This window comes from Oncorhynchus mykiss, chromosome 28 (assembly GCF_057628025.1).
Source record: "Oncorhynchus mykiss isolate SJ-2025 chromosome 28, ASM5762802v1, whole genome shotgun sequence".
Classification (NCBI taxonomy): domain Eukaryota; kingdom Metazoa; phylum Chordata; class Actinopteri; order Salmoniformes; family Salmonidae; genus Oncorhynchus; species Oncorhynchus mykiss.
The window spans coordinates 12,338,814-12,362,138 of NC_143049.1; the positions used below are offsets into that span (position 1 = coordinate 12,338,814).

General features: G+C 42.2%; 3 protein-coding genes across 7 annotated transcripts; 2 read left to right on the forward strand and 1 right to left on the reverse strand.

Moving 5' to 3' along the window:
* The first annotated feature begins 1,501 nt into the window (after window positions 1-1,501).
* ssx2ipa (synovial sarcoma, X breakpoint 2 interacting protein a) lies at window positions 1,502-13,747 on the forward strand. 2 transcript variants are annotated; one of them, XM_021589112.3, is made up of 14 exons: window positions 1,502-1,765; window positions 6,384-6,512; window positions 6,703-6,875; window positions 7,071-7,283; window positions 8,004-8,114; window positions 8,350-8,485; window positions 8,658-8,733; window positions 8,861-9,047; window positions 9,293-9,461; window positions 10,019-10,158; window positions 10,493-10,669; window positions 12,292-12,409; window positions 12,613-12,766; window positions 12,935-13,747. In XM_021589112.3, the coding sequence occupies exons 2-14, from the start codon at window positions 6,470-6,472 to the stop codon at window positions 13,089-13,091; spliced, it is 1,854 nt and encodes a 617-aa protein (XP_021444787.3). In that variant the 5' UTR covers window positions 1,502-1,765; window positions 6,384-6,469; the 3' UTR covers window positions 13,092-13,747. The 2 variants fall into 2 exon arrangements, with proteins under 2 accessions (XP_021444787.3, XP_021444788.3); XM_021589113.3 differs by having other exon boundaries at window positions 1,518-1,765; window positions 10,496-10,669.
* Window positions 13,748-13,805: 58 nt separating this feature from the next.
* LOC110508545 (guanine nucleotide-binding protein G(I)/G(S)/G(O) subunit gamma-5) lies at window positions 13,806-15,427 on the forward strand. Its single transcript, XM_021589121.3, has 3 exons — window positions 13,806-13,987; window positions 14,338-14,497; window positions 15,162-15,427. The coding sequence occupies exons 1-2, from the start codon at window positions 13,907-13,909 to the stop codon at window positions 14,461-14,463; spliced, it is 207 nt and encodes a 68-aa protein (XP_021444796.1). The 5' UTR covers window positions 13,806-13,906; the 3' UTR covers window positions 14,464-14,497; window positions 15,162-15,427.
* On the reverse strand, window positions 15,161-18,010 carry LOC110508543 (sterile alpha motif domain-containing protein 13). 4 transcript variants are annotated; one of them, XM_021589118.3, is made up of 5 exons: window positions 17,740-18,010; window positions 16,907-16,993; window positions 16,744-16,786; window positions 16,522-16,633; window positions 15,161-16,422 (listed from the first exon to the last, which is right to left on the reverse strand). In XM_021589118.3, exons 3-5 carry the CDS (start codon window positions 16,779-16,781, stop codon window positions 16,246-16,248), a joined length of 327 nt encoding a protein of 108 aa, XP_021444793.1. In that variant the 5' UTR covers window positions 16,782-16,786; window positions 16,907-16,993; window positions 17,740-18,010; the 3' UTR covers window positions 15,161-16,245. The 4 variants fall into 4 exon arrangements, with proteins under 4 accessions (XP_021444793.1, XP_021444795.1, XP_021444792.1 ...); XM_090225390.1 differs by having other exon boundaries at window positions 15,472-16,422; window positions 16,907-16,982; window positions 17,740-17,924; XM_021589120.3 differs by lacking the exon at window positions 16,907-16,993 and having other exon boundaries at window positions 17,740-17,991.
* Between the last annotated feature and the right edge of the window lie 5,315 nt (window positions 18,011-23,325).

A 23,325-nucleotide genomic window follows, 5' to 3' on the forward strand; every position in this document is an offset into this window, starting at 1 on the left:
TGTTGATTCTGCTCACCCCAAGTCTTTAGTGTCACACTCCTGATGGAAACACAATCACACTAGAGCAGGTGTTCTCAAACTTTTGGCCTTGGTGGGCCAATATATAATCTGTGTGGTGGGTCACGGGCCAAACAAATAGACATTATGTATTTCGAGATCGTGACCATGGGACTATAAAGGTCTGTCTACGCAAAGCATAGTTCTGAGATAAAGATTATCAACATTCTCACATCCCAGATCTCAGCACTGTTTTGTAGTGAATTCTTCTTTCATATCCCATTAAGGTCCTCACCTTAAAGATACCTAAAGTGCAAAGTATCAAAATCCTGAGACATTTGTAAATCAGTTTATTTAGGGGGGTACAGTCTCAGATACAGTATAAACTTGTGGCTCTGAAATGTCAATCTGGGTTCAGCAGTAAGGTTATATCTAACACTTCTGAATTCAATTTTAAGAAAACTGTAGCTATTTGAATATGCTCATTATAGAATAATACTATTTTACCAAGATTGAGTCAGAACACATCATCAAATACATGTATTATGATCATCAGACAAATGACTATAATCACTGAACAATGATGTGACAACATGATTTACTTTAAGATGTCAGACAGTGTTGTTTTTTTGCTTGCGTGCCATTATTGCTGGCTAGACTATACCACACCTTACAGCGCCAAGTTCAAATAGGTTTATGCACTTAGAACGTTCTAGTTTCTTTCTTTTTTCATTTTTTCCCACTTAACATTTGTTTTTTGAATATGTTTCAAATGACTTGACTATGGGAAAGGTGTAACAATTTGTCTTTGCAGCAGTAAGTCACTAAAAATGCATCCGAATGGTATTGGAAAGTTCAGGAAAACATCCGAGCTCATCAGGCGCCTCTAGCCTTTTGGCGTCCCTAAGCGAGATTTGGTTTGGTGTCCCTCCCCCTCCCTCTCTTGGCTGTGGATTTTTTGTTGTTGTTGTAGTGTTAAAGTACATTTTCTGCAATCCTACACATTTTGCCATGGGGTGTAGATAAAATGTTATGGTTTTAAAAAATATTTCCTGACATTTTACACATTTTGCAATAACGTGCTGAGAAATTTCTGCAGTTTTAAAGCTAATTTACTGCAATTCATACATGTTCAAAACAAAAATCAATGGTGAAGGTCAGGGCCCCTGGTCACATGCCCTGTATGCCCAGTCGGTAATCTGGATAGATTACTTTACCTAGTGATCTAAATCATGTTAGCTGACATGGGCTCAGTGAGTGACTATCAGTGACTGAATATAAAAAGTGCACCTTCTGCATTCTAATTTTCTAAATCTCAACAGTAACTTCATACCCAGACTAAATTCCTAAAGAGTACAATAGAAATTATATTTTTTAGTTCCAACACTATCATAAAACACTGGCGACCCACTTGTGTGGGTGTAAAGTGGGTGTAAATTTCAATAAAGCGCTACAATGCACTTGACAGCCTTCCATATTTGCATAAATCGTCCATTAAAGGTGTGCGCATGATCCAATACAGTGGACTAATACTGGTTGCTTGACAACGCATTCGCCAATGACGGTGGTGTTTGTTTTGAAGCCAGAAAGACGTCCACTTAAAAAAACAAATCTAATTTTGTCAATGTGGGGTCAACTGTACCACAGTGAGTAGAATTATCCAAGTGGCTTGGCATTCACTGTCAAGAACTAGACAGAGAAAATCATTGTACACTCGCATTCGCTTAGAGTTGGCTGTGCTGGCACTAAGGCAGGCTAATCAAGTCAAGTGAGTATCCACTATCCAGCCATGTCTTTGCTTCGTTGGCTAGCTAACTTTATACACACGTTACGTTAGCTATTATACACGTTTCATCAAAGCAGAGTTAGCTGGCTAACGTTACTACCCGAAGCTAGCAGCTTTTTATCTGGCTAGGTTAACGTTACTGTAGGTAAACCAGTTCAACAAGATAACTTGTCACCCTTTCAGCTACTATTAATATGTTAACGTTAGACAGCTAACTTTAACTTGTCTTGTAACTACATGATTGACTACGTTTTCAAATGAGCCTCCTGTTTGTTTATCTGACTCACTTGCAGCAACTCAATAAGATAAGAAGAAGCGAACAGTAGTAATGTTTTAGCTACTGCTTTTCAACTGGAACACCAGTGTTACACTTGTACATACACACCCTTATGTTGCACTAGGGAAATTGTGTTTCCATAGCTAGGGCTGACCGTGAGGACTTGTCAAGAGCAGAATCAATAATCTATGCATAATCAAAACAGTTGCTTTGTGAGAAGGTGTTAAAGTTCACAGTTAGCCAGTGGTATGTAAATGCCATCTGAAAAGTACCGGTGTCCTGGCTTTGGCCCCAAGTGACAGCAGTTCCACCGGAGCCATGGGGCACGAGTGCCGGGCCGCATAGATGGAAACAGAAAAGTCTGAACCTTTTTGGGTAAAACGAGTTAAATACTGTTTGAAAATGTGCCAAAGTGTGTTTACAGTATATTCACCCAATAGTAATGTCAACACTAGCTAAAATGTTAGCTAGCTAGCTAGTTGGTTGCTCTTCTTGGATTTAGATGGAGGCGCAGTGGATAGGGTAACAGTGTGACATAGGGCAACGTTAAATCACAGACAAAAGGGGAAACCAGTATCTTTGGTTAAACGGGAGTGAGGATCAGTGTACATAAATTGCAGCCTGAGTCAGTGGATAAGGGGTGCCTGAGAAGGTGTTTTCTGACATAGCTACTGCCTCTGTGGCTCGACTAACTTTCTACTCTGGTGTTGCCCGAGGCAATTGAGACAGTCAGGTCTATTATACTTAAGTCTAAAATGCACAATATATGTTTAAACAGAGTTTGTTGATAACTGTACTGTTAACTATTTAAAGGGGAGTGGTGAGAGTGTAGAATGTGGTTGAGCTTGTTTCACCAGGAAAATCTTAAGGATCATATTATAAATCACAGTTTATTTGTCACATACACATGGTTAGCAGATGTTAATACGAGTGTAGCGTAATGCTTGTGCTTCTGGTTCCGACAGTGCAGTAATATCTAAAAGGAGTGAATGAGAATATGTACATTAAAAAAAACATCCTCACTGTCAATTGTTTCTTTTCAGCTAATTTAACATGTGTAAATATTTGTATGAACATAAGATTCAACAACTGAGACATAAACTGAACAAGTTCCACAGACATGTGACTAACAGAAATGGAATAATGTGTCCCTAAACAAAGGGGGAGGGGGGTCAAAATCAAAAGTAACAGTCAGTATCTGGTGTGGCCAGCAGCTGCATTAAGTACTGCAGATCATCGCCTCCTCATGGACAGCCCCAGATTTGCCAGTTCTTGCTGTGAGATGTTACCCCACTCTTCCACCAAGGCACCTGCAAGTTCCTGGACATTTCTGGGGGGAATGGCCCTAGCCCTCACCCTCCAATCCAACAGGTCCCAGATGTGCTCAATGGGATTGAGATCTGGGCTCTTTGCTGGCCATGGCAGAACACTGACATTCCTGTCTTGTAGGAAATCACGCACAGAACGAGCAGTATGGCTGGTGGCATTGTCATGCTGGAGGGTCATGTCAGGATGAGCCTGCAGGAAGGGTACCACATGAGGGAGGAGGTTGTCTTCCCTGTAACACACAGCATTGAGATTGCCAGCAATGCAACAAGCTTTGTCCGATGATGCTGTGACACACCGCCCCAGACCATGATGGACTCTCCAAATCGATCCCGCTCCAGAGTACAGGCCTCGGCGTAACGCTCATTCCTGCGACGATAAACGCGAATCCGACCATCACCCCTGGTGAGACAAAACCGCGACTCGTCAGTGAAAAGCACTTTTTGCCAGTCCTGTCTGGTCCAGCAACAGTGGGTTTGTGCCCATAGGTGACGTTGTTGCCAGTGATGTCTGGTGAGGACCTGCCTTACAACAGGCCTACAAGCCCTTGGTCCAGTCTCTCTCAGCCTATTGCGGACAGTCTAAGCACTGATGGAGGGATTGTACGTTCCTGGTGTAATTGCCTACCGTCTGTAAACTGTTAGTGTCTTAATGACCATTCCATAGGTGCATGTTCATTGCTTGTTTATGATTCATTGAACAAGCATGGGAAACGGTGTTTAAACCCTTTACAATGAAGTTATTTGGATTTTTACAAATGATCTTTGAAAGACAGGGTCCTGAAAAAGGGACGTTTCTTTTTTTGCTGAGTGTATATATATATGGCTGAGTGGCATAGACGAGGTGCAAGATGGTATAAAATACAGTATATACATATGATTGAGTAATGTAAGATATGTAAACATTATTAAATTGTCATTGTTTAAAGTGACTAGAGATCCATTTGGTAAAGTTGCCAGTGATTGGTTATCCATGTAGGCAGCAGCCTCTAAGTTAGTGATTGCTGTTTAGCAGTCTGATGGCCTTGAGAGAGTGAGCTGTTCTTCAGTCTCTCAGTCCCAGCTTTGATGCACCTGTACTGACCTCGCCTCCTGGACAGTAGCGGTGTGAACAGGCAGTAGCTCGGGTGGTTGTTGTCTTTGATCTTTTCTGCCTTCCCGTGACATCGGGTGTCATGGAGGGCTGATATTCCCCCCCCCCCCCCCCCCCCCCCCGTACACATCTGTTGTTGATGTGTACGCAGAGGGACCACTTTCTCCTCTGCTGTCCCTTCGATGTGGGTTGGGGGGTGCTCCCTCTGCTGTTTCCTGAAGTTCACTATCGCCTTTGTTTTGTTGACGTTGAGTGAGAGGTTGATTTCCTGACACCACACTCCGAGTGCCCTCACCTCCCTGTAGGCTGTTTCAATGTTGGTAATCAAGCCCACTACTGTTATCGTCTGCAAACTTGATTGAGTTGGAGGCGTGCATGGCCACACAGTTGTGGGTGAACAGGGAGTACAGGAGGGGGCTGAGCACACACCCTTGTGGGGCCCCAGTGTTGAGGGTCAGCGAGGTGGGGATATTGTTTCCTACCTTCACCACCTGGGGTGGCACATCAAAGTCCAGGACCCAATTGCACAGGGCAGGGGTGAGGCCCAGGGCCTCAAGCTTGATGATGAGCTTGGAGGGTACTATGGTGTTGAACGCTGCGCTGTAGTCAATGAACAGCATTCTTACATAGGTATTCCTCTTGTCCAGATGGGATATGGCAGTGTGATGGCGATTGCATCGTCTGAACCTGTTAGGGCTGTATGTGAAGTGGATCTTGTGTAGCTGGTAAGGTGGAGGTGATATGATCCTTGACTAGTCTCTCAAAGCACTTCATGATGACAGAAGTGAGTGCTATGGGGCGGTAGTCATTTAGTTCAGTTATCTTTGCCTTCTTGGGTACAGGAACAATGGTAGCCATTTTGAAGCATGTGTGGACAGCGGACTGGGATAGGGAGTGATTGAATATGTCTGTAAACACACCAGCCAGCTGGTCTGCGCATGCTCTGAGGACGTGGCTAGGGATGCCGTCTGTGCCAGCAGCCTTGCGAGGGTTAACACGTTTAAATGTTTTACTCACGCCGGCCGAGGAGGGGGCAGTTCTTGTTAGCAGGCCGCGACGGTGGCACTGTATTATCCTCAAAGCGGGCAAAGAAGGTGTTTAGTTTGGCTGAAAGCGTGACGTCGGTGTCCGTGGTATGGCTAGTTTTCTTTTTGTAGTCCGTGATTTCCCGTTGACCCTGCCACATACGTCTCGTGTCTGAGCCGTTGAATTGCGACTCCACTTTGTCCCTGTACCGGCATTTCGCTTGTTTGTTTGCCTTGCGGAGGGAATAACTACACTGTTTATGTTCAGCCATATTCCCAGACCTCTTTCCATGGTTAAATGCGGCCGTTCAGTTTTGCGCGAATGCCGCCATCCATCCATGGTTTCTGGTTAGGGTAGGTTTTAATCGTCACAGTGGGTACAACATCTCTAATGCACTTCCTTAGGAATTCACTCACCGAGTCAGCGTATAGGTCGATGTTATTATATATAGTCATAGAGAACAATTAAGTACTTAAGAGGCCCTCTTGAATAATGAGTGTGCCGTTGCCTCTTGTTGAAGCCATTTTTCTCAAACTAAGCATTTTGAATTCAGTGTCACTGGCATTGTTAATTAAACCTTGCACACACCACAGTCAGTGGCCTTTCTGTGTGGGTGTCTAAAAGCCTTCCCCTGGCATACAGTCATTAGCCTAGTTAAAGTTAACATGCAAAACCCTCTACTCAAGCTCAAAGTATCACTCTACTACAGTCCAGTGTAACAGCCAAGGCCTGAAAGCCCTACCCACCCCCAACCCGGTCCCATGCTGGCATAACACCCAGATTACGTTTAATCCCGCATGGCGTGGGTGAAGAATCGACCCAGATTATGCTGCCTTGGAGTCTTATGTCATTGGCTTGCTGCTTGACGCTCTATTTCAGGATTCTGTTCCAGTGAGTGCAGCCTCCGGTCGGTCAGGTCTGTCATCTTGCGGATGACCTCCCAAAGCGGATGACGCTTTGTTGACATGGGAGACTGGTGGACGACACTAACCATAGAGCCATCAATCGGTAATTTAATTCAAATGGGGACCCGGGGACAAAATAGACAATTGCTTGTTTTTATATGGATTTTTGTTGGATGGTGTGGGATTTTGCCCTATTTTTGGGCACAATTGTTTTTTTTAAGCCTCATAGTCAGCTGCCTGTGAACTTGTGATTTATCAATTGGTTGTTCTCTCTGTTTCCCTGCTGTGTTTAGAAAACCATGAGATCTCCAGCATATCAAGAATGATGATGTCCCCCTCGAGGCATCATAACAACCTTCCTACAATGCAGTCCTCCACCATGACACTGTCCAAGAGCTCCTACAACGTGTTAAGTGCCTTCTGCACTGAGGAGAATGTTCCCCAGTGTACCGCATACATCAATCAGGTACTGAAATTACTATTATTTAGTTTACATTTGGAATAATCCAATACTGACTTTGTGTAGGTGCTTATTTTACAGCCTGAATTTTTTTTTTAGGTTTGTGTATCTGATGTTGCTCAATGATTATTAATTGATCTAGTTTAATTTTCACTGTATGCTGATAACCCATTTTTCTGCCCTCTTTTGGGGCTTGTACAGGAGATGGACTCTCTGGGTTTCTCCTCTGCCTGTATTGAGGCCAGCTCACCAGAGGGAAGCTGGGGGCTGAACACGGTGCCAGCCCTGAACATGATGTATGAGCTGCTCCAGATGCATCGCCGCAGCCAGCACAGCCTGCAGGAGCAGGAGACAGAGCAGCTGAAGAGCTCCAGTGCCCTGGAACACCTGCAGATGACCAACTCTAGACTCAAGGTCAGTCAGGCAGGCTTTCCCATAGATCGTTTTCCAGGCAGGCTTTCCCGTAGATCGTTTTCCAGGCAGGGTGCAAATTGTCAGTAAATACTAGCTTGGGGAGCTAAGTTAAGGTTTGATGGTGTCCTGAAAGGTCTTAATGCTTCGAAGAAAACATGTTATTGTTATGATATTGTCGTCAAGGTGAGCACATTGAGTATGCAAAATTGTGTTGATATAACATGCACAGCAAGTATGTAATTGCCCAGCCTCCCGAGTGGCGCAGTGGTCTAAGGCACTGCATCGTAGTGCTAGCTGTGTCCAGGCTCTGTCGCAGCTGGCCGCGACCGGGAGACCCATGGAGCGGCGCACAATTGGCTCAGCGTCGTCCGGGTTAGGGGAGGTTTGGCCAGCAGGGATGATCTTGTCCCATCTCGAACTAGCAACTCCTGTGGCGGCCCGGGCGCAATACGGGCTGACACGGTCGCCAGGTGTACGGTGTTTCCTCCGATACATTGGTGCGGCTGGCTTCCGGGTTAAGCGAGCAGTGTGTCAAGAAGCAGTGCTGCTTGGCTGGGTTGTGTTTCGTAGGACACACGGCTCTCAACCTTCGCCTCTCCTGAGTCCGTACTGGAGCTGCCGCGATGGGACAAGACTGTAACTACCAATTGGATACCATCAAATTGGAGAGAAAAGGGGGGGTAAAATAAAAATAAATTAAATGTATGTAATTGCCCAAAGGATCAACTGGAGCTCTACAAAAGAGAGAAGTCAGGCCTGCTTGAGACAGAGAGGCAGTTGCAACTCAAAAACAAGACTCTGCAGAACTGCCTGAAAACAGAAAAAGATGAGGTAAAGACTTTGTCATAAAATTGTTAATCATTGAGTGATGTGCTCTTATGTCGCTGCAAGCATCAATTGGAAATGTAGTTTTGAGTGTGTGAGCCTTAACCAGCATCTTGCTCAGTAGTGCACACCATAGCAAAACATTTTGTAAGCAAAAAACAAAACTATGTGTTCTTATTGGATAAGTTCAGGTAGTACATCTCCGTTTCAAAACGTTTTCTCCCTACTGAACACACCCTAGGTGCAGAAGCTCCAGAGCATCATCGCCAGCAGAGCCTCTCAGTACAGCCATGATGCCAAGAGGAAGGAGCGGGAGAGCACCAAGCTCAAAGAACGCCTCAACCAGCTACTGGTGGACAAGAGGGATAAGAAACTAGGTATGGGCATCTCAAAACAATTGTTTCCTCCTTATTCCAAAGGTTGTTGGTAATGTGAATATGTTTGCAACCTAGTGTCTTTTTTTTCAACAAGAGTCTGAGAACACTGAAAATGATGTAGGCCTATATAGCAAGTCCCTCATTCCCATTTTCCTCCCTTTATCTCTACTAGCGATTGATGTATTGAACTACTTGGGACGGGCTGATGGGAAGAGAAGCCAATGGAAGACTGGAAAGGTGGAGGCCAGGTAGCAATACTCATCTGACTGAACCATGTCTGTTTTGTGTGCTTACATCAACTCTTGATGCAACAAATCCTACATAGCTTTGGAGATCCCACTTTGATGAGTACGTATTTATTTGCCATGATTGTAGACATGAGGGGGAGATGTACAAGTCCCTGCTGAGTGACTACGAGGGTCGTCAGAGGGCTCTGATGCTGGAGAACGTTGAGCTAAAGAAGGTGCTGCAGCAGATGAAGCGGGAGATGGTGTCCATTCTTAGTCCTAGGAAATCCTGCTCCAACTCCAGAGGAGACCGTGGGGAAGACAGCCTGGAACGGGTGAATTGATGGATTGTCCTATCTGAGACACTGTAGCAATAGTCTACTTAGTTATTTTTACGTGGTAATAAATAGATTAGATCACTTGTTTTTAAAAATGCTCCTGCAAATCTTAATCATAAATCGCGTCTGTCTATGCAGAGCCACTCACAAAATCTCAGTGTTCTACATGGTATGGAAGTGACATTTCCCTATAAACATTGTGGAGAGTAGAGGAGTGATCGTGCCTATTGTTACGCTTTCAGGCCAGCTCGGACAGAGAGGAGGTTGGTGACTGTAGTAAGGAGACCCTGGATCAGTCATGTGATCATGCTAGGGACCAGTCCTGTGAGCACGCCCGGGAGCAGCTGACCAATAGCATCCGACAGCAGTGGAGGAGACTGAAGAGCCACATGGAGAGACTGGACAGCCAGGGTATAAACGCATCTCATATATATATATATATATATATATATATATATATACTAGGTGAGTTACAGATGGTCTACTTCCATGATCTATCATTCATATATATATATATGGAAGTAGACCATCTGTAACTCACCTAGTAGTCATCACTGGCTTTCTCTGGTCATTAACGGGTGTTACATGAAGGCGAATGAAAAGAATCCACTTTTGGCTCACTGCCATAAAATCACGACCAGTACTACTGCATTTTTGGCTCTCGAGTGGCACAGCGGTTTAAGGCACTGCATCTCAGTGCTAGAGGCGTCACTACAGACACCCTGGTTCGAATCCAGGCTGTATAACAACCGGCCGTGATTGGGAGTCCCGTAGGGCGGCATCCAATTGGCCTAGTGTCGTCCGGGGTAGGCCGTCATTGTAATTAAGAATTTGTTTTTAACTGACTTTCCTAGTTAAATAAAGGTAAAATAAAAATGTAAACAACTCTGCTGCCAATACATTCTATATGTCACAGGGAGCTTTCTTCTCCACCATTGATCATAATGTATCATCCATCCATTTCCCAGCCTCCCTGGTACAGCAGAGCCAGCAGTGTGCTGGTAAAGAGCTGGTCCCCAGACAGATCCACGAGGAAGAGATGGAGAGGATGAGACTGGAGGTCCAGCAGTGTAAAGACTTCATCCAGACCCAGCAGCAACTCCTACAGGTTAGTTAGACTCACAACGCAACACACGATTCACTTTTTCAAACCGAGCTACAAGTATCTGCCTTCAAGTACATATCTACCTCAAATACATTGTTCCTCTGCACATTGATCTGGTTCTGGTACTCCCTGTATATAGCTCCATTCTTGTGTATTTGATGTTTTTCCTCTTGTGTTACTATTTTATTTGTATTATGGTAAAGTCTACAACAGTTGTGTTTGGCGCATGTGACAAATAAAATTTGATCTACTTTACATCTCTTGTTATTGCCTTGAATTTGACCCTTCCCGGAGTTTCTCAGTCAAGTATTATTACCTTTTCCGTGTGTGTCTGTAGCAGCAGCTCAACTCTCCCTGCTATGATGATGAGACTGCTGCTCTGCTGAATGACTGCTACACTCTGGAGGAGAAGGAGCGTCTCAAAGAGGAGTGGAGGCTCTTTGACGAGCAGAGGAGGAACTTTGAGAGGGAGAGACATAACTTTACTGACGCTGCCATTCGCCTCGGCCACGAGGTATCCGTTTTTGTTTTTGGCAAGTTCTCGAGTTGGAAATGCTATGTTTTGTCAAGTTGTCACTTGCAGTATGTGAACCCTTTGGAATTACCTGGATTTCTGCATAAATTAGTCATAACTTTTGATCTTAGTCACAACAATAGACAGTGTGCTTAAACTAATAACACACATTATTTTTCTTGTTTATATTGAATACATAATTTAAACATTCACAGTGTAGGTTGGAAAACGTATGTAATGACTTTTCCAAAAGCTAATTGGAGTCTGGAATCTGCTAACCTGGAGTCCAATCAATGAGATTGGAGATGTCGGTTCGAGCTGCCCTGCCCTATAAACACTGTTTGCTATTCACAAGAAGCATTGCCTGATGTGAACCATGCCTTGAACAAAAGAGAGCTCAAATGACCTAAGATTAAGAATTGTTGACTTGCATAACGCTGGAAAGGGTTACAAAAGTATCTCTAAAAGCCTTGATGTTCATCAGTCCATGGTAATAAGTTGTCTATAAATGGAGAAAATTCAGGACTGTTGCTACTCCCTAGGAGTGTCCGTCCTGCAAAGATGACTGCAAGAGCACAGTGCAGAATGCTCAATGAGGTTAAGAAGACTCCTAGAGTGTCAGCTAAAGATTTACCGAAATCTCTGGAACATGCTAACATCTCTGACGAGTCTACAATATGTAAAACACTAAACAAGAATGGTGTTCATGGGAGGACACCAAGGAAGAAGCCACTGCTGTCCAAAAAAACCCATTGCTGCACATCTGAAGTTTGCAAAAGAGCACCTGGATGTTCCACAGTGCTTCTGGCAAAATGTTCTGTGGACAGATTCAACTAAAGTTGAGTTGTTTGGAAGTAACACACAACACTATGTGTGGAGGAAAAAAAGGCACAGCACACCAACATCAAAACCTCATCCCAACTGTAAAGTATGATGTAGGGAGCATCATGGTTTGGGGCTGTTTTGCTGCCTCAGGGCGACAGAAATGAATTCCCAAGTTTATCAAGACATTTTGCAGGAGAATGTAAGGCTCTGTCCGCCAATTGAAGCTCATCAGAAGTTGGGTGATGCAACAGGATAACGACCTTAAACGCAGAAGTAAATCAACAACAGAATGGCTTCAACAGAAGAAAATATGCCTTATGGAGAGGCCCAGTCAGAGTCCTGACCTCAACCCAATTTTAAAATGCTGTGTCATGACCTCAAGAGAGCGGTTCGCACCAAACATCCTAAAATTATTGCTGAACTGAAACAGTTTTGTAAAGATGACTGCTCCAAAATTCCTTCCTGACTGTTGTGCAGGTCTGATCCGCAACTACAGAAAACGTTTGGTTGAGTTTATTGCTGCCAAAGGAGGGTCAACCAGTTATTAAATCCAAGGGTTCACATACTTTTTCCACACTACACTGTGAATCTGTGCGCTCAAAGACATTAAAATGTATAATTGTGTTATTAGTTTAAGCAGACTGTTTGTCTATTGTTGTGACTTAGATGAAGATAAGATCACAGTTTATTACCAATTTATGCAGAAATCCAGGTAATTCCGAAGGGTTCGCATACTTTTTCTTGCCACTGTAACTGTATTACCCCTTATTTATTTTTTTCCTTTTGTGTTTTCACAGAAAAAGGCTTTTGAGGAAGACCGCGCCTTGTGGCTCAAGAATCAATTCTTGAACATGACTTCGTTCGTGGACCGCAAAAGACATTCAACGTCAGAAAATCCTCGTGCCTTGTCAGTCAGTAAGTCGTGATGATTACCACAGCAACGATTCGTAATGGAAAATGTATACAGCAGATTTTGTTGGGAAATTTGTGTGGAAAATATTGTATTGGAAGATGCTGCATCATACAGTATGCTGCCCATCACAACAACAACAAAAAACACGCCAATGATCTTTTGTAAATCATATTGTGTTTGGTCACAAGTCCCTGTTCCCCTCTAGGTAGTGAACCAGAGATGAGGATCCCCTCCACCTCTGCCATGCTGACCAAATCCCGGACGTACACTGCGTTCTCAACGCCTAAAGCTGCCTCTGCTGCTGGCATGCCCTCCACAGCTGATCTCTACCGTACATTATGCCTCATACCAGACAGGAGGTACCATTTTTACTAATTACTTTGCTCTATGCCAGCTCACTCTCCTTTTTAAAATGTTTCATTCCTACATTTAGATAGTAGTATCAAATCGGTGTCATTGATTATCACTAACTTAAGTTCTCTCAAACAAACTGTGGTTAACTCTTGTTTGTTTTCTATCTATCTAAGCTCCTCTTCTGTAGGCAGTTCAACACAAGGGAGCTGGCAGGAGTCCAACACCATCCACAGTAGAGAAGATACTCCGGTCAGGTCAAAGCACAGACACGGAGGTGGAGACTGCTGCAGTATCTTCTCTTTAGGGTCAGAGGAAAACAGCCTCAACTGAAGACACACTAGTACCATTGTGTTACTGTGGACTCAACAGACAACTCGGATGACAATCCACGGCAGTGTTCATTAGACACCAAACAGAAGAAAATGGACAAACAGGGAAAGAATACCTAGATTTGTCCAATAAGATGCACTCATTTTTTAAATTTCTGTTGCAAAACATTTTCTGTTGCGTGCCCTAATGAACATGACCCATGTTTCAATGCCACCACTGCCTCAGGATGCCACGGAGACCTATTTTTGTGCAACTCATGTTGCGTGATCACGGACTAATACTGAACAGTAGCACATTGTCGTTCACCAAAACTTGATTCATTCAGAGAGCACTTTATTGGATATGCCAATGTTTTTCCTTTCTCTTCTATATACATTTTTACTAAGCAAAGCATATCCAAGTCTCTAAGCTTTCGCCAAGTGGCAGCCAAACCTTAATATGGGGTTCTGTATCACTACAAATGTTATCCAATTTGGGAAAAGCTATCAATAGGCTACTGACTAGCCATGAGAATGTTTACACATTGTTTTCACTCCAGATATATCATGAATAGTTTAGTGAGAACTTTATTCTAAATGTTTAAAATGAAGCGCTAACATATATGCGGCTTTGAAATTGCAATAAAGGTTTTTTTTTATCTATCAATTCAACTTTTTGTGCTTGGCGCCCCATAGCGTTTTATACCAGGAGGTGTGGTCGCAGACTGTGCAACGCTGCGACTGCGCAAGTCACAATCGGATGTGTGATCATCAGTGCTTTGTCTACGCGTCCGTCGAGCTAACGGCACACAGCTTAATTTCTAGGAAATAGTAAAGATGTCTGGCTCATCAAACCTCGTTGCGATGAAGAAAATTGTCCAGCAGCTGCGTTTTGAAGCGAGTATAAACAGAGTGAAGGTAAGAATCTATTTCACACGTAAATCTATTTGGTAAACATGCCCACGAAACTAGTCCGAGCTAGCGAACATCGGTAACGTTAGCTAGCTAGCGCTAAGGGCGTGGAATCTAGGCACACAAATGGAGATCTAGCCATGAAAACACAATAACAAACGCCCCAGGATAATTATTCCCAACAGTCATTGAACAGCAGGAAAAGCCTAACGTTAATTCAAGCATCTGTGTTCACACCATATTATTGACAACACCCATTTTTAAGGAGGAGATTTACAGACTTGCAGGAGTCTAGCTAGTTAGGTGTGCAACAGGTAGAGCTTCCCTTTCACAGCTATATTCCTTTGTCTTTTCAGGTGTCCCAAGCAGCTGCAGACCTTCAGCAGTTCTGCATGCAAAATGCCCTCCAGGATCCCTTGCTCACTGGGGTGTCCTCCAGTACAAACCCCTTCAGACCACAGAAGGTGTGCTCCTTCTTGTGAGGAAGACACACAGGACAGACCACAGCGTTCTTTGGTGAGTCTTTCTTTTTTGGTGTATGTAGTCCTTTGGAGAATCTCAATTGCATACTCCTCGCGTCCTCACCTTCTCAAAACCCATTGAAGAAGATGGTTGGAGGTAGCCTGACTACTTACACAATTATTCTGCCGCTCTGTCTTTTGCTACATACTTTAATCAGAGACTGCCGTCATTGAAGTCATTTGTGGTGACAAAGGGAATTGTGCAAAAGTCATCAGTGATTGGATTATCTCTATCAAAGACTATTATGAATTTTCAAACTACCGCTTTACCCACGTGTGTTCTGGCTCTGGCCCAACCCATTGGTTTCTGGACCAATTGGACAGCCCTGAATGTGTTTGGATTTGGTGAAGGGTCAGGGAGCTACTCAGATCCAGACACATTGCGGAGAAGAAACTAACGTCTGTGGGCGTAGCGTTTGGCTGGAGCAAGGAGTCTGGTTAGCGAGGGTAGGGACCTCCTTGCTTTCTCAGCCAATGGGTTTTGAGAAGGAGTATGCAATTGAGATTCTTGCCTTGATTGGCCTGTAAGCTGCACTAAATCAGTAAAGTGAAACAGGTTATCTACTCCATGCTAGTCTTTGATTGCGTTACAGATAAATACCTGTTTCTTTAATGTGCAAGAGTATCACATTGTACCTCTGTGTTTTCCTGTCTCGCAGGCCTTCGTTTTGATGCTACAGGGAAAAAGTTGACCTCAACACTGCTCCTCATTGCCAACGGCAAACCACTGCCACATAATCTTATGAAGTGTAGAACATGTCAGGAAGACTTGCCATCTATTCTCAGCCAACCGAGGATATGATGAGAAGGGTTTATTTTTCACGGCACTGTGTGGTTTTCAAGTAAATGATTGTGCCTTTTCTATTCTATTTTATTCATTGTTCTTGAATTTTTGTATTTAGAAATTAACATTCTTCTTTCTCTACATGACTGTGTTTTGCTAATTGTTCTTGGGTAAGACTGACAGTGTTACATCTCAAATCTTTACTTAAGATGCAAGTAGTTTCTAACAGCAATGTGAACAGGGCAACTTTACAACACAAAAGGCAGCATGTCACTGTTATGCGTGATAAAAGCATCCATATCAAACACGAAAGTAAAATGCCATATTTAAGAATAAGGAAATCAAAGAACACATTCAACCTATATCCCTGTGCTTAAATTTACAATTGACATGCATAATGTTCATAGATGCATCTTTGATTAAGTTAAATAGTGGCTTATTAGGAAACGAAAAATGGCTGTAATGGTGGATCAGTAAGTATGGTTCAAACCGGCATAAAACTGTTCCATAGTTTGAGATATATATATATATACACTGATCAATGGTAGAAGATAGCGCATCACAAAGTCAGACATCTAGTGCACCGTTTGCATCCATCTGAAAAGGATCGTCCACTATTAAATAACCCATTCAGTTGAATCTGCTTGATTTGCTTTGAGACTAACTCTTCGAATAAGAAAAAATCGACCTGTACTTTTTAAGACCTGTAAAATGATCTTATGATGTCCAAGACCTCAAATAATTAAAATCCTTGTTTGGTTTCATAAACTGATACCACTCGGTTAACTACCAACAAATGTAACGGCTCAAATCATTTGGCATCTTAAGTTTAAGTAAAATAATATTTTCAGAAGGATGCAAGATGCAACCACGCAAGAGTTTTCTAAGCCCCTTCGTCTTCCACTGTCCTCTTGGGTCTATAAATCTCTTCGGACTGGTCTGTCCGTCCTGCCTCGTGATTATCTTGTTACACGTTGAGGAGCATGCAGTGGTGCATTAGCATTACTCTTCAGGTGCTGAGTTTGAAGTGGTTTCACGTGGTACTCGTAGATCTTCAGTGCTGGCCCCAGTTTGATTGAAAGACCAGTCAGGACATCATTCCGTGTCATCAGGAGCAGAGACTTGCCATCGATTTCCTACAAGAATAACAAATGGAAGGGATTGGGAAGCTCTTGCCCACCAGAAAGAGAGGGAAGAAAGAGCAACTTGCAAGGTTAGTAAATTACTATCTTTACCTGGTCCTGGAAAGCAGTAGCCTGCTCATCAAATCCTGCAGCTTTGAAATAGTTGACGACATCAGTGAATGCCCAGTCTGCAGGGTCCGGCAGCTGGCCATTCTCCGCCACACTAGAAAAAGACAGAACAGGAAAATGGGTATAGGGACAAGGCAGGAAGACAGCGCAATCGTATCCCTTATCTACAGCCTCACAATTAAAACCCCTAGACTCTAGACTTACAGTTTAGCTTCCACTGATCCATTTGTTTTGTTCTCCATTCCAGCTAGAGGAAAAAAGAGAACGGTGAGATGGAGATATGGATAAGCAAAAATACAACTGAAGCCAAAAAAGGTTTGTGAAGAAACATGAGGTCTGTCATAAAGTGAACACATTCACTACTTACTTGAAACGTGTGTTCGTTGTAATAGGACGTGTCAAGAGGTTACCTGGATATGGTCAGTTGTTTCTGAAACCTTAAACTACAGAGCATCTGATATACGGAGTGTTGAATAGAGAAAGAAGCCAGAGTCGTTTTTTTTAACCATTTCTTTGAAATGCTGACACGCATAAGTAGAGTACTCAGTTGCTAAGCAACATAGATGTGGGCCGCTTGATACTGTGGAAATACTATGGTACAAATGCATAGATCAGAATTCGCATTCAATAATGCCAAAAAGCAATTCAGTCTTCAATGGATGATGGGCAATAGGGTTCACATAACATGGAGGATAGAATCATCACATTAGTCTGTGGATTCTGACCTGATCCAAAGCCATGGAATGCGTTGCACTCAGATTTGAGTCCAAATATCAGAGACGGGAGCAATTTTAAAGCTCCCTGATCTGCATGATTAAAACTTCCCTATTCAGTGTAGCTACTGTACCTACGAGACTACCAGTCTTGGATGTTCTGTAGTTTATCTTTGGAAAGCTAATTTCTACCAGAAGCATCATTCATATAGTTTAAACTTTAGACACTGCATTTCATTCAGGGCTATACACATCTGTGGACAGAAATATAGCTGATGGTGATGACATTGTTGACTGTTTAAGTGTAATATTACAATGTGTAACAAAAGTCAGATGCAGCATGAAATATGTAGTAAAAGAAGAATGGCAATGACAAACTTTGAATAATTAGTCATTTAGGACAGTTTATTCAATATTACTATAGCTTACTACTGAAATTATATCATTGCATCATTGCCAACGTTGTGGTTGTCTATTTGACGCTTACCTTTTTATTGCTAATTCGTGAGCTAGTTGGTTTCCTTTTATAGTTCTTAGGGCGTAAATAAATATCCGGTTTATTCACGATCGTGTGCTTGTCGCTGTGTAATTGATCTATAAACCACCTGAATTGCTCATTCAATTTTTCGGATATGTTGAAAGGACCTGCGAGTCGGCATGCGACACTAAGACAAGAAGCTCGTGAACAGGCGCACACACCATTCTCAAACCTGACTGGCCAGTTCGTAGCGAATGGGACAGGGTTCCGGTTTAGAAGCACGGTTTTGTACTAATCCTACAGTTTTGCTTCTGTACTGCAGTTTAACTGATGCTCGGCCCAGAAAGACAATTTCCATACATGGTCACATAGAGAAGTCAGATTAGAAAACTCCCAATTTAGTCATCACCTTTGGGTCTGAATACTTATGTAAATGTGATATTTCATTTTTTATATATATATATTTTAAACATTTCTAAAAATCTGTCTTTGCTTCGTCATGGGGTATTGTGTGTAGATTGAGAGAGAAAAAAACCTATCCATTTTAGAATACGGCTGTAACGTAACTGTGGAAAAAGTCAAGAGGTCTGAATACTTTCCGAATGCACTGTAGATGGCCTAAGAATAGCATGGAAAACTACCAGAAAGCAAGAAATCCAAAATGAAACCCTTCCTAGACAACTTTATGGCCCCCACATTTCATCACAATAAGGAAGATGTAAATTTGGGTGTACAAACATTAATAACATTGTGACAAATTGGCATCCTTATCCAATTTTTAAAAAGACACATAAAAACAATCCCAAAAATAAATAAGAGTTTGATTATGATTTGCAAATCTATAACAGAAAAACTTAGGACTATCCGGCCAAAAACAGAGAACCAGAATCTGCGCCTTCAGTATTGGGCAACCCTGAAAGAATAGACTCCAGAACAAAAAAAGAACAACACATCAGACATCAACCAATGAAATTGAGGAATCCGTTAATTCAAACAACTTTAAGGAAAGTTAGAACTGCCTAAACAAACCACACCGAGGAAAAATGTGCTATCCAAAATGGTGACTAATTGAAAACTCACTTTGAACAATTATATATACATATTAAAATAGATTCGGAACAAAAAAAATCTATGAAAAATGTCTAATTCTTGAATCAGCCATTTAAGACAACCAAAACCTGTTAGTTCTGTTTGGGTTATTGGGGTATCTATAGTAAAAATTTTAAAAAATACAGCTTGTGGTCATGACGGAATTTTTAACGAATTTATCAAATTCAGACCACAAATTTAGCACTGCAACACTCAAACTATTTAAAGTTTTGAATGTAGGGGCCTACCGGGTGGCACAGCGGTCTAAGGCACTGCATCGCAGTGCTTGAGGCGTCACTACAGACCCGGGTTTGATCCCGGGCTGTGTCGAAGACGACTGCGACCAGGAGACTCATGAGGCGCTGCATAATTGGCCCAGTGTATTCCAGGTTAGGGGAGGATTTGGCTGGCCGGGATGTCCTTGTCCCATCGCACTCTAGCGACTCCCTGTTGCGGGCTGGGCGCCTGCAAGCTGACTGTGGTTGCCAGCTGGATGGTGTTTCCTCCGACTCATTGGTGCGGTTAACTTCCGGTTTAAGCGAACAGTGTGTCAAGAAGAAATGCGGCTTGGCAGGTTCGTGTTTCGGAGGATGCAATAGCTCTCGACCTTCGCGCCTCCCGAGTTCGTACGGGAGTTGCAGCGATGGGATAAGACTATAACTACCAATTGGATATCACGAAAGTGGTGAGAGAAAGGGGGTAAAAAGTACAAAAAAGACATATATAGTGGTGAGTGTAGGCTTTTTCCTTGACATCTACAACCAAGGACTAATAACAATATATATTTTTAATTGAGACCAATTTGATCCAAACAATTACTGTGGCATTTGTGGGAACAGCAACCTGGGGAAAATATTCTTTGCCATCATAAACAACAGATTACTACACTTTCTCAGTAAACACAATGTCCTGAGCAAAAGTCAAATTGGATTCCTATTATCAAACATCAGGTCACATTTATACCCTACACACCCTAATTGATAAATGTGAATCAAAACAAAACATTTTTCTAGCTTTGTGGATTTTCAAAAAGTATTTGATTCAATTTGTCATTCAGGCATTTTTTTTGCAAATTAATTGAAAGTTGTATGGGTGGAAAAATAAATGTAATCAAATCAATGTATAGAAATAATGCAGTCAAATTGGAAGTAAACACACACATTTCTTTTCCCAAGGGCACACTGTGAAACAGGAGACTTAAGCTCAAGTCTATTTAACGTACAGTACCAGTCAAAAGTTTGGACACACCTACTCATTCAAGGGTTTTTCTTTATTTTTACTATTTTTACTCTACATTGTAGAATAATAGTGAAGACATCAAAACTATGAAATAACACATATGGAATCATTTAGTAACGACAAGTATTAAACAAATCTAAATATATTTTAGATTCTTCAAAGTAGATTTTAGATTTTAGATTCTTCACTCTTGGCATTCTCTCAACCAGCTTCACCTGGAATGCCTTTTCCAACCATCTTGAAGGAGTTCCCACAAATGCTGACCACTTGTTGGCTGCTTTTCATTCACTCTGCAGTCCAACTCATCTCAATTGGGTTGAGGTTGGGTTATTGTGGAGGCCAGGTTAGGTGATGCAGCACTCCATCACTCTCTTTCTTGGTCAAATAGCCCTTACACAGACTGGAGGTGTGTTTTGGGTCATTGTCCTGTTGAAAAACAAATGATACTCCCACTAAGTGCAAACCAGATGGGATGGCGTATCGCTGCAGAATGCTGTGGTAGCCATGCTGGTTAAGTGTGCCTTGAATTGAACCCCCACACCATCAAACCTCAATGCTTCACGGTGGGAACCACACATCCGGAGATCATCCGTTCACCTATTCTGCATCTCACAAAGAGATGTGTCTCTTACTTGAACTCCGTGAAGCATTTATTTGGGCTGCAATTTCTGAGGCTGGTAACTCTCTAATGAACTTATCCTCTGCAGCAGAGGTAACTCTGGGTCTTCCTTTCCTCATGAGAGCCAGTTTCATCATAGCACTCAATGGTTTTTGCAAATGCACTTAATTTCATAATTCTTGAAATTTTCCGGATTGACTGACCTTCATGTCTTAAAGTAATGGACTGTCGTTTCTCTTTGCTTATTTGAGCTGTTCTTGCCAGAATATGGACTTGGTATTTAACCAAATAGGGCTCTTCTGTATACCACCCCTACCTTGTCACAACACAACTGATTGGCTCAAATGCATTAAGAAGGAAAGAAATTCCACAAATTAACTTTTAACAAGACACAGCTGTTAATTAAAATGCTTTTTAGGTGACTATCTCATGAAGCAAGGTCGAGAGAATGCCAAGAGTGTGCAAAGCTGTCATCAAGGCAAAGGGTGGCTACTTTGAAGAATCTAAAATGTAAAATATATTTTTTAACACTTTTGTGGTTTTTACATGATTCCATGTGTTATTTCATAGTTTTGATGTCTTCACTATTATTCTACAATGTAGAAAATAGTAAAAATAAAGAAAAACATTGGAATGAGTAGGTGTGTCCAAACTCTTGACTGAACAATCAACAGCCCACGGGTCTCACTCTAAACGACACTGAAATAAAATGCCTCCTGTATGCAGATGGCCTGGTGCTGCTGTCCCCCACAAAAGAGGGGTTACAGCAACAAATGGATGATCCGCAACCGTTCTGGCAGACCTGGGCCCTGACAGTCAATCTCAAAAATAACATTTTTACTGGGCTTCACGCCTATAGAACACACACACACCTACACATTTTTGGGACAAAAAAAAATCAGCTCTACAGGGAACTTCAACCCGGCCGTGAGTTAACTGAAAGACAAAGCAAGGAGGGCTTTCTATGCCATTCAAATATCTATCAAATTAGACATACCCATTAGGATCTGGCTCAAAATATTAAAATCAATAATAGAACCAATTGCACTATGGCAGTGACGTGTGTGTGTGTGTGTGTGGTCCGCTTACAAAACAAGAATTTGGCAAAAGGAACAAACACCAAAATGAAATATGCGGAATTCTGTAAGCACATCCTCAGACTGCAGAGAAACTCAAAACAAAGCATGCAGGGCAGAATTAGGCAAATTCCCTCTTCTGATTCATTAATATTCCAAAAAATAGCCACCAAATGTTATAATCATTTAAAAACAAGTGACCCCCACTCCTACCATTTACAAAATTCTCAAGTGCCAAGAGTTGACCATAAAGAAGAGCCATAAGCTAGCTGGTCCTGAGGCTTAATTCTCTAACCACTAGCCTCAGGACAGCACATAGAAAATCTGTCCCATCCAAATTATCACAAAGCAAAAATAGAAATATCACCTATTGGAAAGAAACCACAAAAAAATTGAAGTAAACTTCAATGCTATTTGGCTCTGAACAGACAGTACACGGTGGCAGACTATCTGACCACTGTGACTGATAGAAAACTGAGGAAAACACTATGTACATACTGTGAGCACAGCCTGGCCATAGAAACCGGTTGTCACAGGCAAACCTGGCTGCCCGGAGAGGACATGCTGTGATCATTCTGCCCGCAGGAAGAGATGGAGACAGTGCTGCATTTTCTTTCTGACCTTGACAGATATACTGACATAATACATTCTTCACAAAAATGTGAAAACAATAAGAAGAATTTGAAAAGCTAAATGATAAAGACGCACAACTACATACTTGGGGAAAAAACTAAATTCTGTCTTTAAGCAGCCACATTTGTGGCCTCCTGCCGCAACCTGAGGGACAGCCAGTTAGAAGTGTAGTGTGATTATTCATATCGGCCTATTCTTTATTCATTTTTGTTGTTGTAATTGCTCTTATGATTATCACTATCATTATTATTGCTTTATTACAAATAGTCTAGTATATTCCTGTCTTTGACCATTGTCGCTATATGTTTACTTTGACACGGTAAGTGTTTACTTTCCATGTCAATAGAGTATACTGAATTGAATTCATTGAGATGGCCAATTCGGCGGAAAATCTGTCTCCCTCCAGCAGGTGGTGATTTTTCTTTGTTTCGCCCACCAAGCAAGGAGTTTTATATGAAGGTCGAGGGTGTCAAATTTGGTCAACAAAAAAACGTATGGCTTATTTGCTACGTGAGGTTTATTTTATCGAATAGAAGTTTCGTAATGCTTAAGTTACGAGTGTACCTGATATAAGGAGGTGACATCCAGGCAACTTTGAGAAAAACACTTTATCTGAGTTGTCTCGAGATGGCTATGCATATTCATGGCATGAGGCTAGTAGCATAGCATTTCTCTCAATTGAATACAGGATGTTGTGGTCAACAATCCTCATTGAATATTTAAAGGATTACAATAATGAGATGTATCCACTAATCCAAAGAAATGATAGGCGGGAGCTAGACAGCCAGCCGGCTTGCTTTGTGGACAACGACTCCCATTGTTAGGGCAGAGAGACATGCATCTTGTCAATATATCCATAATCATTGGTATAAACCAGATGAAACTTGGATATAGATGGTCAATGAATCAAGACCGGTGTCTGTCATCATTTGGGGTTCA